Genomic DNA, 16,907 nt, shown 5'->3' on the forward strand with positions numbered 1-16,907 from the left:
ATGCGCAGCGGCACCCGCAAGCAAAATAACACAATACCAGTTTCTCAAATTTCAAAATAAAATCTTTCATTCAAAAGTAGCTTCCTCTGACCCATTTACGTGGTTGCTACAGTACACCAGATTTATCTGTAAGGTAATATTTCGGCGTGTCGTTATCGGCAATTTGCTCTGAAAGACATATCTGTATCGGATTCGGCCCATAAACATGAAAAAGATGAAATATCCCCGTCACGAAGAAGAAAGTCGCTATTTCTGGGATCCCTCGGGGCGTTAGATCCAGGGTCTCGACTGAAAACGGATCGTCCCTGAACTCGTGGCGAGTCCACGCGAATGGGAAGGGGTCATGGAACTACGGGGAGGGAGGAAACGCACTGGGTGGGACAAAGACAGCGACCGTTTGGTGGGGGAGTACGAAGGACAAGGGAAGAAGGGAGAGAAATGGAATAGGGATGCTGTTCTTGAAAAGAGACCGCGCTAGGTAAGAAAAGAGATAGTAGTCATTTCTGGCTATCCTCGTTACGCTCCGTCCACCCGCTTCTCTCGTACACCCTCCTCCATCCTCTATCCCCGGTTCCGTCAGCCATTGTAGTAACTCGCCGTTTTCCGGCTTCGGAAGAGAAGAGCAAAGTCACAGGGAAAGAAGACGGGAAATACCGGCAGGGATGAACAGAGAGGTCAAGCAGAAGCGCGGAAGAATGTACGGAAGGAATAGGGTCTGGGTTAGAGGGAGGGAGGAAGCTGCGCGGATCCAAAGAGGATAGGGACGAATATATAGGAAAGCGGGTCCGGGTGAAAGAAAGACGAGCGAGACGGCTCGTAGCGAAGAGAAGCTGGAAAGAGGCAGAGAACGTGAGGGCCAACAAAGGGACGGAGAAGGACGGGCGTAAAAAGGGCCCACGGTTGGCCACGGGGAACGGAGCATGACGCTAGAAGCTTGCGGAGGAGCGCCGTAAAAAGGAAACGAGAGGGACGCGAAGCGGCGAACGAACGGTGGAGAGGGAAGAAATTAGAGGGAAAGAGGCAGCCGCGAGAGGAGGGAGAAGGAAGTCTTAACGAGAGAAAGATAAACGTAACGAGTGACGAATCGCTAGACAGGGTTGGAAATACCGTGCGCGCCTGTCGAATGAGCGGGACAGAGACGGACGAAGAAAGCCGGTACTGGTGCGATGGAGAAAGGGTATTAAAGAGCGACAGCGACCGAAAATGGCGGTGCGCGAGGGAGCGAGGGAGAAAGTACGACTGTTCGAAAAGAGAGGGAGACGGCGAACGGGCGGCTAGAGTGAGAGAAAGAGAGAAGGGGAACCAGCAGAGACGAGACAGAGTGCGCCCACCGAGCCGCCTCCATACCACCTCCAGCATTCCCGGCCTGTACACACAGTTGCAGCTGCACTACCGCCGTGGCTCGCTCGCTCGCTCGCTCGTTCGTTCGTTCGTTTGCCCGTGTGCACATGCGGGACTGCGCGCGCGTTCCACTCTCGCTCAGCAATCATCTCGTCGGTTCGTTTTTCAGCGATGTGCTCTTCTTTGGATACCAGGGCATGCCGCGTGTGAGTTTTCCTCTCGGTCCAGAGTGTCGTGTCGAACAGTGAGCGAGTCTTGCCCCCGGAGTGACGACAGTGAAGGCTACCCTCGTGACGTTTCGCGGACCAAGACCCCGGAAGTTGACAAGTCGCCTGGGACTATCTCTAGAAACTTTGATTTGATATACCGGTGATCGTTCAGTCGCAGTCGACTGGTTGGGACAAACGCATCCCCTTTTTCCACCCTTATCGAGCCACGTACGGTGCACGTGCACGTCCGAACGCCGTCGCCGGTCGCGATACAGACGTATCGGGGCTTCGATCTCGAGAGAAAGAAACCCGTCGCCTCGTTAGCGAGATATTACACCGTCGGCCGGAAAAAGTTTCTGACATTTCGCAAATGTCAGTCGTGGTGCTTGGCGTAGCGGCTTCCACGTAGTCGGAGCGTGATAAACGATAAGGAGGGCCCGGCGGATTTTGGTTAGCACCCGCGTGTTGTGTCAGTTCACCCCCGCGGTTTCTCGTCGCTCGGTTTCCGAACCGAAACCAAGACATGTGATCCGTGCAGCCGAACAGGAAGAAGCTACAGGCCCCACGTATTATCCTGCCGCTAGCCGGAGGCTTGAACCGACTGCAAGATGGACTGGATGAGGAGGCAGGATATCAAGGAGGAGGTACCGGAAACTCCTACCGCTCTGACACCAGATGAGCCCGATGAGTGTTATTTCGACGAGGACGTCTCGATTGACGAGGGCATGGTACGTGATTCGCGTTACTCTTTGCGAACGTTTTGCCTTTATTGTTGGAGCGGAGGCGATGAGTTCGTTGAGCACGGTAGAACTCCGAATTACTGAGTCTATCGTACGACATGGTTAACATTATTGGAACGTACTTATTGCGGTTCATAGGGGTCTTATGATTTTGGTTTGCAGGCTGTTCTTATTTGTGAGGTCAACGGGAAAGTTTGGGTTCTTTTTGAATATATCAACTGTATGTGGAATTCGTTGTATGTAGAATATTTATGATAATTGTATTTGTCTTGTTGTTATATGTTACTTTCTGGAAAATGTCAGAAATAGAGCAATGGATGCAGATTTGAGCTTTAGTGCTTATTGTTACTCTGTTCTGGGTTAATATTTTCGTAATGAGAATAGCTAGTTCGATATCAGCGTTTAACTGAAAATAGTAATTGGGTTTTTGCGCAATAATTTTTATTTATTCATTTATTCACGAATGAAGCCTATAATCATACAGATTATTTTTCAAGAAAACTGATGAAAAGAACAAAATTGTCATTTACGTGATAATTGATTTAGAGAAATAATAAGTGTAGATTTAATGAGAAAGATCTACGTTTCATTGAAGTATTGCTAACGTTTTGAAACGTTTCATCGAATTAAATACAGTACAGTAAATATTCATATTTGGAAGTAATATTGGTGATATTATAACTTTAAACAGTAAAATTATTCAATTATATGTTTTTTTATAGTTCTACTGATAAATAACAACAAAATAATTTTCTCATTCGACTACTAATGAGCTGTTTAATGAGTTTAAATGTGCATAAATTATAATTTCATCCTCTCGATATTAAATATATTACTGTATTCTTCGATGATAATTATTTGATGCCAAAATGCCTGTTCTACAGGCTCAGAATAAATGGAGTACTACTGTACATACTTGAGACCAAGGGAACTATGCACGAGGGTTGCATGATTATTAACCCTACGTATACCGGCGTGTATTCGAGCTTCAAGGTGGTTTGCTCGAAGCAATGCAATTAGGGACCACGTATTCGTGGTCCAAATATTAGGGGCGAAGGAAACGCCTTGCATAGAATCTAGACACGTTTTCACTTACGTAAATAATTTGCTCCGTTTGAAAATCAATTCACTTATTTCATGCGATTTTGTATCGTTACTTATTATCAACATCCTGGATTTCTTACATTATTTAATTAACAAAATTTGTCAAATTTAATAAGTTAAAAGTAAATACAAAGATTAAACTTTGCATTCCTTACATTTTTCATTATAATTTTGTAATTAGTTAATTACTTTTACAATTTAAGTATGATGATTAGTATAATTAATCTCACTGCAAGAAAAATAAATCTTATCTGCCTTATCTGAAATATAATTTACACGGTGTAATCAGCTATTATTTTAAATGAAATTTTTTCTGTTTCTCTCTGACTAGATATATACTTACCTCATGAAGAAAGAAGTGTGTATGTACATGGTTCACAATTTTCATTGTCACAAATTTTGAAGCTTCGTGGAATATTCATGCTAACACCTTAAATTATTATCCCGGTGTACGTAGCAAAGTGACAAATAACTGTTTGCAACTGTAAAATAATATTCGTTATCGAATAAATGTTCGCGACATACACTAATAACATTACTGCCAACACTTGTAATTTGTAAAGTTGTAAAAGATATTTCTACATTAGAAATGTACGGGCGTCACGAGTTCGTGCTTCATTGTCAGAGACACGAGCGCACATCGTTTGATCAACGACTTTCGCTAACGCGATCGGTCGATTAGCCGAAAGGAGAACCGGTCGCTGAATGCTAAAATACAAAACCGTGGAACGATTGCGCAACCGCGAACAGTTTGTCCCGTTCGAGACGGGTGTAACCGTGTCCGCGGGGGTCCGTTTTTAATGGAACGGTCTGCTGGCTAATTTAATGCGTCGCCACGCATGGAGGACGCTTGGAAAGTTGATTCGGTCCGGCGAGACGCCGATCTTCGCCCAGACCCGTGCCTCTCGCTCCTCTTAAGCCTCCTACACACGTTCGATCATGTTGCAAAGCATGCATTGACTCCTAGGTTCCATGATACATGTAGCACTCTACTCTGCGTTGGAGACTAGATGAGCTCCGAGATGGCACAAGGGCAAGAAAGATCTCTCACTATATGTTTTGCTTATAATTTTGATTAGTTTCGTGTAACCTTATTAGTCAATAATAAGTTAGTACCGAAAATAAGACAAAAAACATGAAAACTGAGCAATTAGAGCCGCATTTCTGGCGAAGCTGATCTCCTATGCAACGATGAGTACTCTGCGTTGTTCACGAGGAGAGACCTAAGAGGAATGTAAGTCTAATTGGTTAGGTTTCATCTTTTCTCATCTCATTTTCGATACTGATTTGCTACTCGCCGATACGGTAACTAGTCGAAACTATAAATAAAACACACAGCGAGAACATCTCGTGAACAACGTACGGTATATAGTTCAAGATCGGAAAGAATTATCGTCATGCAACAAACAGAGAAGAATCAATAGCATAAAGGCAAATTAATGTTGCTGCAACTTTTCTGAAACCCACAAGTGAATGCATGCTTCGCAACTTGTCCCAACGTGTGTAAAAGCCTTTAAACAGCACTCATTCTTATCAGCCAAGGATTCTGTGGAAGCCGGGAGCCATGTGCGCTCCGCAGACGCGGTTAATCTCCGATTCTTGCCCCGTGGCAGTCATCAAAAACCGTATCTCCATCCGGTACACCTCGTGGGCTTGATTCTATTACGAGCTCTCGCATTCCCCCACGATAATTTCCGTGAGCCGCGCGGTATCGCGCATTTGCGCTCGATAATAATTCAAATTAACGATCCTCGATGCGCCGCTGACCCACGGGCACGCGATCCGACAACATTTTTTCTCGCGGCCGCCTGTGCACACGCTGAGATCAATACGAGGATTTAGGTCCGCCATCAATTTCGTTTTATCTCGCCTTGACCCTTCTGCTCCCCTTCTTCTTCATCTTTTTCAATCTTTACGATGCTTCGAGAAGTAAGGAATTTGTGCGACGTTTCCTTCCGGCGGTGCCGTAATTGTTATGACTCCCTTGCGTGAAGTTGAGGCAGCTTGGATCCTACAGCTGTTGCGGATACGCTTGATGAATCGGTCTCGATACTCCGAGATCGTCTTTTTACTGAGACTTTTACGGTGTAAATGAGATAACGAGATTATAACCGAGCCGTTCAAATGTTTGCAAGCTGTGTGCTGCGTGCTATTGGGTTGTCGGATAAGTTACGAGTCTTTTTGAAGTGTTGATCGAGATTTCTATTTTAAACCGTCGAGGTAATGCGATTAGAATGTACGTAATTCTATTTCGCTATTAAATAATATTCTTCTAAAGAGAATATTCTATACGTATTTCAGATTTTTGATGGGGTAGTGTTTCGATTATGTCTACACTGTTTCGTATGAAATGAGAACCCATTGGTAGCAACGTTTCAAACGACTGCGATTAAACTATCGATCGTTAAGGCGCGTTAAATGTTTATATCGCGAGCACACATTAGGTCGCGCAATGGTGGGCTGTGTTCCATTGAGCAGGTCTTCGGGGCCGTAATTCAAGCAGCCACTTCAGAGGCAAGAACCGCCGCAACAATGCCCGTAACTGTAGATTCGAGGTAACTTTACACTCGAGTCCATTTTCTCTTTGCCCACTTAAGCCTGCTGCTGCAACGTTCGCGCCCTGTCGACCGGAGGAAAGGGTTGGCGACACGTGTTCGAATTTCCCTTAACGGCCAGCACGCTCTCTAAGCCCACCCCGTAACGCACGGCAATTACCGCGACGTAACTCGAGATCGCAGAGCTTTCGAACGCGAGGAAATTGAGATGCTTCCTGTGCAAGCGCGAAAATCTAGAGATTTTTATTGGAATATAACTCTGAACGAATATTCGCCGTTTTCTTTAAATTAATGTATTAATTCTTATTCAGATGTCTTGTAACTGGTAGTACAACTGAAAAGTGAATTGAAAATACGGAGTACGATTCGTTTATTTTCAAAGTTAACAGTTCACCGAGTTTACATGTATTGGATAAGTTGACTGAATAGGACAAATACTGCCCAATAGAATTCTTTCATTCGAAAACCCATCTTCAAGAAAATCGAACTGGAAAATTTGTCGGGCGCAGCATCATTTGGCTCGCTGCCAATAGAACACGTTCAGTTCTATTTTTTTCGGAAAGGAGGTCTCGAAAAAAGAATTTTATTCTGTTATATAACACTCTGTGAAACTATATATTGTACGCATTAATTGGTAAGTGGATCAGTAGTGATTATAGACAAGATCTATGTTAGAGCACGCTAAAGATAAGGTGATATTTATTTGTTCAGCCCGCTATCACTTACATCTTCTTTAGAGCAGATATTAAGTAAACATTATTGTATGATTTTCAATTAAGAATTAAGTGCCTATTATTTGATGACTTAACAAAACTTTGCTTTGTGAATGATATCTCTATCAAGATTGCACATACTACGTAAATTTGAGAAAGATGAAATCAGTGTACTTCTACGATAACATCTGCGTTTCATTTCTTTAGGTATTAAATGTTGACTGAATATTTGTTAACGTTGATTTGATGATATCTTTAAAAAAACTGTCTGCAAAATGTGCAGCATACCTCTAAATTTATACGTTATATTCAAATCAATAGGTACATCATTTTACCGAATATAAATCATTTTTAATCTTATCGCAATAGCTTACTTGTTAAAGTAACCCCTTGCCCTACGATTAAAGTTTAAGTATTTACTTAAACTTTCCTTATCGATGTTTACTATAGAGAAAAGTAGTATTTCCCTTTCTTAATCAGTTAACTGCGTTTGTAGAGTATGCACGCTATCTTAAAGCTTGAAATGATACTAATTCATTCAACTTTATTTTTTCACATAAACATGTAATGCTTCTTAGCTTCGCTTTGATTTTTCATTAAAGTATACCTTAGGTATACTTTATTCGTTCTGCGTTTCACGAGTACACACTTCATTTTTTAATTTTATCGCGCGCAACACGAGAGACTTTTCAAACTAAATTCCACAGTTAACAGGTTAAGGCCAGTAATTAAAACGGTCTACAAGCTAGAGTATCCAAACTGGCCCAGTCCGAAGTCTCCGAATTTTAAACATACGTAGTATCGGATACAACGTTACATTGTATTTATCATCAAAACCACGATAAAAAAGTCATGTTACAGATTAGCCTAATTACAGATGTTAGCCTGTCGGTTATCTGGTCTGTGTATTGGCCGGGACACGCGGCTAACGCTGTCCGCGACAGATAAATCGAAACGGGATCAGCAGCACAAGCCAGTAGTTATCGCGGTTGCATAGTAGCGAAGACGAAGCTCACGTGAGCCGGCAGGCCTCTGTTCACTGTCACAGCCACGGGGCTTTTTTCCTAAGTCGACTCGATAAGAGGAAGCGATAAGTCGGCGGAAGCCGCGCCGAAACCTTGGCAACGCCGTACTTTCCAGACTGAGGACCTGGATGATTCAGCGCCAGCTGCGTTGGTCGAGGGCCACCTAAACTTGCCCCGAAATTTGTTAGTCAAAATCGAATCACCCTGTTCTGAGAAACGATTGCCGCCGATCGATCCTCTAAAACATTAGCTACCTAGGTACATTCACGGATAAGTTTCGATGTGACACTTGAATTTCCTTTGTTCTCCAGTTAAATAGCATTATTTTAAACTCGACTCACAAAACTTATCAATTTAATAGATTTCAGATTTCTTAAATAGCTTTGTAAATAGTTGTAGTAAATTGTTTTTAGCCATTTATATTCAGTTTGATAGATTTAGCGACTTGTTCTTTGATTTCTTTTATAATTTCGCTCGATAGAAGTGTTTTACTATTTATAATTTAGTAAGGAATGAAAGAGTTTTATGCCTGTTCTAGGTCTTTAGAATCATCAGTACCTTCCTTTATGTTCCTCTATTTGTTGGAGAAACTGTGTGTAATCACTTTTTACAGCGTTCAATAAACAACGTCGGGGAAACGGTTTTTGTTTGAATTCGCGTTCACTGTAAATTGCACATCAGATTTATAACTCGATGCTTTTCTTTTTTCCACTTTCTCCCATCGATCCTGAACGATCCCAAACAGAATTTGTATAATTTATGAATCGTACCGCCTCGTCGTGTTCCTTGTCTCGATAAATCATGCGGTGTCGCGTGATTACCTGCCATCCCGTGGCTCCCTTCTTTTGGGCAGTCTACAGTGATGAACGAGAACTAGGAGTTGAATGAATGTATCGTGGGTGGAATCGTATTGCATCTTGGAAAGAACATTTAATTTAATTAAGTAGGATATATAATAGAACAAGGTGGGACTATACATGATCGTATACAGGCTTTGTGGTAATTAATTACGTTTCCGCAGACATATAATAAATGATATATTATATATATGAAGAAACGCCACAGAAGGAGAAAATAGATCTTCATAACGTCTTCCCTATTTTCTGCTATCTCCATTCCATTACAACTATCAACACAGAAAATGAAGTTCTATTTTACCCTAATTCCTCCATAACCATAAAAATATAAATTCCCACATCCACAGTCTATTTACCACAAAAGTTCATTAGAAATAACTCAAACAAACTTAACCGAAAAATTCGAAACAGTTCCTCCAAACAATTCCACTATTCTACTACCTCAACACGTTCCACGTCCTCGCAATGCACTAAAATTTGCCGAACCTCCCTCGAATCGTATCGATCCGAAACTCGTGAGCGGTGGGCTTCCAGAATTCCACCCGTCAGAATTCGGACAACCGCGTACAGTTAAAGCCCGCATCCCGCCAGAGGAATCTCGAGGCTAAACCGATTTCCACGAAAACGAAACGACCCTCGTCGTAGACAGTCGGGCTGGCGGCAGCATCGCGTCGCGTCGGGGGTGGCCGGGGGCCGCGGGGAAATATAATTTCAATCGCTCGCCGAGAATCTATAGGCAGTCTCGCTCGCTGCAGGCAGAAAATGGGGGATGTTGGCGAGCAGTCACCTCTCCCCCCGGCGTCGGGGATGAAGCATGACTCACCCGGTGCCACCACCCCTGTTTTCGACTGTCTCGTGCCGGGGAATCCACCCTCGGCGCTCTCTCACCCTCGTGGATCAAACGGGACGAGCTCGAGGAACGAGCATTATCATAATCCGTGTTGACAGGCCGTGCAGAAAAAATACGAAGTCAGACGCCGCGGTTCAGGTGATCTCCGCGTCATTGTCCTTCGACGTATTGGGCCGATTGTTGAGCCGCGAGGGTCAGTCGATCGTCACGGTGCGTGGACCGTCACGGACGATCGGCTCGCTTTCAAGGCTGACGCGACGGATCCGCTTCGTGTTTACAGAGAGAAGAACATTCGGGGGTCGAGACTGGTCGGCTATTCCGTCACGTACGCGATGAAACCGCGGTTGCTTCCTTTTATTAGAAGCTGTGAATCACTGCGGGGTATTCGGTCGTTCATGACCGAGAATCTGGGGCCGTTCGCGTTTGGGTATTCTTGTTGGTCATTCTTGTGCGCTGCGGAATGAAATTATGACAGTTGTTGTGTCACTTGAATGTACTTATTTCTTTCTTTTGAAATTCTTTCGGAGAATCTGCTGGTTATGATTACTGTTATATAATTGAGTTTACTTGATTACACAATTTAGAGAATTTGGTACCTTTAATTTTGTTGTTATATATAAATGTAATATATTCATACGACTAAGTTTCCTTTCTCACGCGATTAAGAGTAGAATTTACTTGTGTTATCTTTGTGACTCCTTAGAAATAAGGTTAAATATATAAATTATAAATACATGAAATAGTATTAAAAAAATGTACTGTTTAAATACAGTTGATACTCAAATAATGTTAACTGTGACAGACCAACCAAGTAAATAATAGATAATAAAAAATTGTATTTCAGTACTGTCCAATCTTGATTTAAGGAAACCACGATAGTACTAATCATTAAAACAATGCCATTATTAATGAACAGTTCAATGCATACTCCGAAAAGCTAACAAAACAGAGAAACAGATTATGCAAGATAAAAAAATTCAATGGTTCTATATTGGCCTTGCCCCAACCTCATTCGTACTGTGGGAATATCCGACTATTTAAACAGGTTTAGAGCTATGTAGCTTCCGAACTTCCCAGCCAATATTTCAAGTTATTCACATCCACGCTTCAACCAGAGGAAAAAAGCTTCCTAATCCGTCTTTTTCGTCGTTGAACTGGATTCAAGTCCAAATGACTTTCACGCAGACTGCGAAGGAAAAAAGATACGACATTATGCCGGTGCACACGTGGTCTGGGCACAGTGATGTCGTCATCGGGTTTGCTTAACGAATTAATCCCATTATTGTTGTTCGTCTTGCTCTCGATGTCCGGAAGAGCGAGAAAGATTGCTGGAGAGAGCGGCATACGTAATGGCATCTGGAAAAGCTCGCATCTGCCACGGAACAGTGAAAGACGAGTTCCGATGTTGAAACGAGATTACGTGTACCCCTCGAAGGCGGAGAAATACGTTGGATTTATGTGCTTCCTTGGGCGTGCACGTTCAGCCAATCATCACGGCACAAAGGAAGGGGTGGCTCTCGTCCACCCCCGAGACCGGAGAGGATGTTATCTTTTATCATCGTCGATTCACTGGATCGCCACAAAGAAATTACCGCGGGTTTCGACGGCAAACTGAAATCGAGTATCGTTGTGTCATCTTGATCCCGGCTTACATAATTGGCACGAGCTTTCTGAAAGTACGTAATTAATACGGCCGTTTAATTGGCTTCGTTTACGGGTGACATTCGATTGTTGCCATCCTTCGAAATCAATTCATTTAACATCCCGTTCCGTGTGAAATTCGTTCCGATTCGTTGGATTTTTTATCGGGCATAATTTCGTGATTTTAATTACGCTGAAAGGCTCGCCTGTTTTCCGTTCGGCCGCGGAACTTTGTCGCGAAATTGAAAACGCAAATTGCTTGCTCGGCAAACGTTCCTTTTGAAGCCGACTAAACTTTTCGATAATGATGAAACTTTGATGAGACTCCGGTTGTATACCGACTATAAAACTCTCTATTTGGACACCGACGAAACGCGTAATATGTCTAATTAGAATTTTCACGGTATTATATAATTTTTGTGACTTCGTGTTTTCTTTATTGGCGGTTTACTTGTTTTAATAGTCTTTTGAAAACCTACGATTAACGGGTTAAATTGACTTTTCAAGATTCCTGCATAGAAACTCCAAGAGCGCATTTACTGAGACTTTAATTGATTTATAATTCAGTTTGTATATTACTAAATCAATTTCTTTAATAATTTCACAGAGGAACATTCCTTTATCTTTTTAACAATCGCAAAAAGAAAATCGGGAATGGGTCATTTTCACCTGTCTGGTAGTTTTAGTGTTAATAAATGTTTCACTAGCAAGAACAGTTACGAGTATGAAATAATAAATGGTCCCAAGCAATATAATCTACCAATTACTTTCCATTATATTTAATAAATTCTATTAATTCTATTCTATTCCTAACTTGTATAAAATATTTCTAACATTTCAAAGATTTAAAAATTCCTTTCTCTCAGCATATTCATAGAGAAGCCTATTTATAGTTTTCTAATAGACAAAATTAGAATAATTCCCTTTCCTCGGATTTAAAGAAAATTTCTTATCTATACTTTCTAACGTATTCCTTCAAAATATATCCATAGTATATCTCAATTACGTTTTACGTGTAATGAAATAGGATGTCATCTTCGCTTCCTTTCATTCGTACCTGCGGAAATGTTCACGGAAATTTTTGCAGTCTTTAGTTGAACAGCCATAATCATTATGAAATAGTTACAAAGAATAGATGACAGTCGAGTCCGTCAAGAGCAAATGAATTGCTGCTAAGCTATTTTGATGATTATAGTCGTTCTTAATGAGCAGCATCATGCAAACGATTTTCGTTGCGAATGGGTTAGAAGTGCGTTCTCCTCGAGGCTGTCGATGATTCCATCGCTTTCGCCTGTCGTTCTTTTATTTGCGAGAGAATAGCGAAGTTGGAACACGTTCTTAGCATGGGGACCCCACTGGTCTGGCGCCAAGCAATAATAACCGTTCGCCCACACCGAGCTTTCTCTCTCTCTTTCTCTTTCTCTCTCTTTTTCTCTTTCTCTCTCTTTCTCCTTCTTTTTCCTTCTTTCTCTTGCTGTCAGCTTCTATCTCCTTCTCAAGGTTTTTGCACCGTGCTGAGCCTAGCGTCGACGACGATCACACTCGCAGAATCCTCTAACGGCGCTCGCAAAAAGCTCTACTAGCCTGCAGAATCGATATCCTGTCGTTTGACGAATCATTCGTCGTTAACATCCGTTTGCCGAGTCAGCTCTGCTGTCGATTCAAGCAATTTCTATGTGAATTTCGAATTTGAAAGTGTGAAAGTTTAATCCATTCGGAAGGGCTATTATTTTTAAATGATGTTTCTGATTATATTAGTTAATTTAGGATTATATTAGTTCTTAAATAATGATGGTTTGCTGGTCTTATGATGTAAAGATGGTGAACTCGAGTGATTACGTTCACTTGGAAAATTAGAATTGATATGAAAAATTTCCTAAGTGACTTTCTTTTTATGATTTTGTTGACTTTTCAATGAAATGGTTGGAAGTTATTACAGTCGTTATAATTATCTACTTTTCACCTTAAATAATGTGGTTTTTCAGTGAAGTCAACATTATCGATTTTAAAATTAGTTTTCTTTCTTAAATTGAATATGATAGCAATTGTATGCTAATTAAATTTTAATTATAAAAATACATTGCCATTTATAATCCAATTTTAGAGTTTAATGCGCAAACGTATAAACTTTTCATAATTAAACTGTTGGTTGTAGATTTACCTATTTAACGAATTGGTAAGGTTCTTTCATGCATATGCAAATTCCCCTTTAGCGTTTGATTATTCGTTGAATATGTTGTTATAAATGTGTAGGAACTTTGATATTAATGTTCAAATAGAAGATTACGTCGGCAGTTCAACAGAATTATAACAGTTGGATTATTGCCAGGTGACAGTATTTTGGCTAGTGGTCACAACTGTTACAAACTATAGCAATTAGAAAACAAATATCAAAAAGAAGAAACTCAAATAGTATTATATTTGTACTTTGTACCATATACTTTTCAATTATAATGATATACTATTAAGTATAACGATGCATGTAAATTTAATATTCTGATTATTTTTTTCATAAAAATATACACTATATATTCTTGATATGTTTAAAATTAAAACTTTGACTTGTAATACTATAAATCAACCCACAAACTCTTCATACATTAATTCGATAATTAATGATCCAACATTAATTCATAGATTATATACACACTATGCAGGTTCTACAAAATTTATCACTACACAAATATAGATGTTCATTCGAAGTGAAATAAAAAGTGTAAAAAATTTGTTAAACATAGACACTATGAGATCTACAACAGGATTATAGAAATTACGACTTTTGATAAAATATTCTCACTACTAAATTGTATCTAAAGAATCAGTATCTGAATTTGTGGGAAAATTGTTCCAGTTTAAAGCGATTTAATGGTCGATTATTCAGTTTTCGGTGCAGATGAAATGAAACGACGCACTCGGCGATGGCCATAAATTCCAGTAAAAGTAGTCGATGTCAACCTGGAGAATTCTGAACCAGTCTGGAACTGGCTGAAAGATTCTTTACCTGGACCTGATTAGGTCTCCTCTGGAATGCCATTTATCAAGAAGTCGACGACTTCGAGACTTCAACTACGCGATGTCTGACAAGCTCAGATCAAGGATCATGCTTTGACAAAAGTGGTCGTGAGAATTCTTTGGTCAATTAAACGGGTCGTTAAAGCACTCTCGATAGCCAAAGTTGGAAAAAGAGAATGGTTAGGGCGATTAGACTACGATGTTGAGACTTCATAAGAAATTCTAGTGGTTCGTGTTAATTGATAAGATTTTTAGGTAGCTTTTTTTTCCGAATAGCATTCTTTAAATAATTCCCCGCTGTCGTTATATCTTCAGTATTTTACGACCAACAGTGTCAAGTATTCTATGTACAAATGACATAGACACTACAAAGTGGAGTTAATGAAATAACTTAATTAACATTTCCGGTGAGTACAGGTTTTATGAATTTATTTAGTTAGAAACTAGTTACATTAGAACAACAATATAAAAAACGATGATTATTTGAAAACTTTTCTATATTATAAATAATGCAGCCTAAATCGCACATATAACGTGCAAATAACGCAACTCAATTAAATAATTTGATATTACCTTTCTTACCAGTATCTTGTTTCGTGATATCAACCAGCATTCAACGTATAAACACGATTTCATACAACAAAATGCACAAAATATAATATTAATCCTTTCGTCTCTGGATACGTATTTTTCTCGTAAATCAAAGAAAGGATTAAGAACAGTTGCTTTTAAGTGAAATTGAAGTTTTTCAGTGAAATAAATAAGGTAAGCACTAATAATATTAATAATAATAAGCACTTAAGGTGTCAACCATAAGCAAAGATCCCCATGTGGTACAATTTTCCTTCATCTTTAAAGGGTTTTCTGACAATTTAAAATATTCGTGGTACCTACGTATACCATCCAGGAGGAAAGGGTTAAATCATTTGATTGAATTTCATTATTATCATTGCACACCCAGCTGAATGCCATCGCATTAGGTAGTATTATTTATAATACTTTAATTGAGTCATTAATTGATTCATCTATAGTAATTCGATTTGGTTGCAGGCCATCAATGACACGATGATTCAAGGTGTTAACAAGATAAATGGTATTAGAAATAATTATTAATGATTCGGTATTACAGTATTCATATTACGCTATTATCTAGTTGCTTATGTTACTAAATATTTTTATTCGATATCAATTTTCTCATTGTAATTGCTTTCAAGCAATTCGAAAGCTCCGGTCGTCAGTGACCATCGTGTTAATGGTCCATGATTCCATAATCGAAGGTTCGTGACAGAATGATTCCGCGCTGAAGAAAGAATTCTATTCCCTAGTTGTCAGAAATCGGTGTCTGAATTCCAGGTGCGACGCACTCGATACTTCTTAAGAGGGTTCCTCGATAACGTGGAACGCTCGTAAAGTGGCTCGCGGGAGCTCCAGTAAATTCTCCTGTTTCCCGACCGATACTACGATTCCGCATCTAACGAGTCGGTGTTCTCCTCCGCGGCAGGACAATCGCGAAACGTTGGCCAGATAACCTCGCGCGGAGGTATCAGCTTTCTTATTGTCGTACTGTGCAAGGGGAATGTAACGCGAGACGCGGCCACAGAATGTCGCGAGGAGATTATGAGAGCTATTTCCACGTGCGTTCTTCTACCTAGTACGTATAACAGTTATAAACGAATGTGAGATGTTTCTATTGCCCGAAGTATTAGAGTTTGTTGACCCCCCCCCCGAGAGTCATGACCGGAAGTTCGATACTGGCTATCCATCAGTGAAATTCGTGCTCGGTCGATACGATGGTTACTATCAGACAACGGGTCTACTGAAACTTATCGTTTAATGTTGATATGTACATCTTTAACTATTTCGTGTCTGAATATGTATTTTTTCTGCATATGAATTTTGTAAAAATAGTCCAGGCTGCACACTAATCTAAGAAATAAGAAATAAGATAAACATTGATAATAATTAGACTGCGGATCTTTATGCAAAATCAAATTTTCAAGAATATTATTAGAAAAGTTTCCCATAAACGGATAAAAATGTGCAGTCTAATAATAATTGGCACTTAAGCTGTCAGTTTTTTCTTACTTTCAATAATACCGGAAATACTTTAGATACTCGAGTTACAGTTAACACTCTGTATACTGTATGATAAAATTGTATGATTTTGATTGGTGTAAAGAAAATAGGTAATTTCAATTGATGGATTCAGTACGATTTATGAGACCATGTTGTAGATAGTTAATTATATTTCATATAATTCATAATTACAATTTAAAAAAGAATTTAATTAAATCTTGTAAATTAAATTCTTCCATTCGTGTCTTGTGAATTAAATTCGATGAAAGTTGACATACTAACCTCTTACCCCATGGTTTCTCCCACAATTCCGCTCACTAGAACCAAATATTCGTTAAAAATTTACTAGAAAAATAGAAGAATTTTATCTTCATCCTACATTTAGATTCATTCCAAAGATTAATAATAATTAATAAAAAAAATATAACATTTAATTTCAACTGAATGTAATGAAATTTACATTTGCAATCTTCTATTCGAGATTCACAGTTGATCAATTCAACATTTTCCTAACAAAAAACATAATCAAAAACCAAAACACGCACGAATAAAGTGGAAGGATTAACGAAATAAAGCAAAAGATCTAGTAATAAAGTAACGTCTTTGGAAATCGAGCCAGCACCCGACCGGTAAATCCCGTGTGTCGAAAGTTCTCTTTTAATCGAAATGTCGGCTGAATCGTGAATCAGTAACAGGTCTCTGTTCCGTAATCGCAGTTAAATCAGGATCGCGGGCCGCAGGATTCGACGGGGATATCGTTCGGTTGAAAATCACGCGGCCGCCA

At 40.0% G+C, this 16,907-nt stretch overlaps 1 protein-coding gene across 7 annotated transcripts in view; it reads left to right on the forward strand.

Annotated features, from left to right (window-relative positions):
- Positions 1 to 16,907, forward strand: part of LOC116430995 (uncharacterized) — a 289,607-nt gene that overhangs the window by 167,347 nt on the left and 105,353 nt on the right. Inside the window, exon 1 of one of the 7 annotated variants that reach the window (XM_076367614.1) lies at positions 1,336 to 2,278. The exons of the other annotated variants lie outside the window; for them this stretch is intronic. Coding sequence (XP_076223729.1) covers positions 2,159 to 2,278 — 120 coding nt within the window. The 5' untranslated portion in view covers positions 1,336 to 2,158. Of the gene's footprint in view, positions 1 to 1,335; positions 2,279 to 16,907 lie in introns of those variants that run through there. 7 annotated transcript variants of the gene reach the window in all.

Source organism: Nomia melanderi, chromosome 5 (genome assembly GCF_051020985.1).
Source record: "Nomia melanderi isolate GNS246 chromosome 5, iyNomMela1, whole genome shotgun sequence".
NCBI classification, from domain to species: domain Eukaryota; kingdom Metazoa; phylum Arthropoda; class Insecta; order Hymenoptera; family Halictidae; genus Nomia; species Nomia melanderi.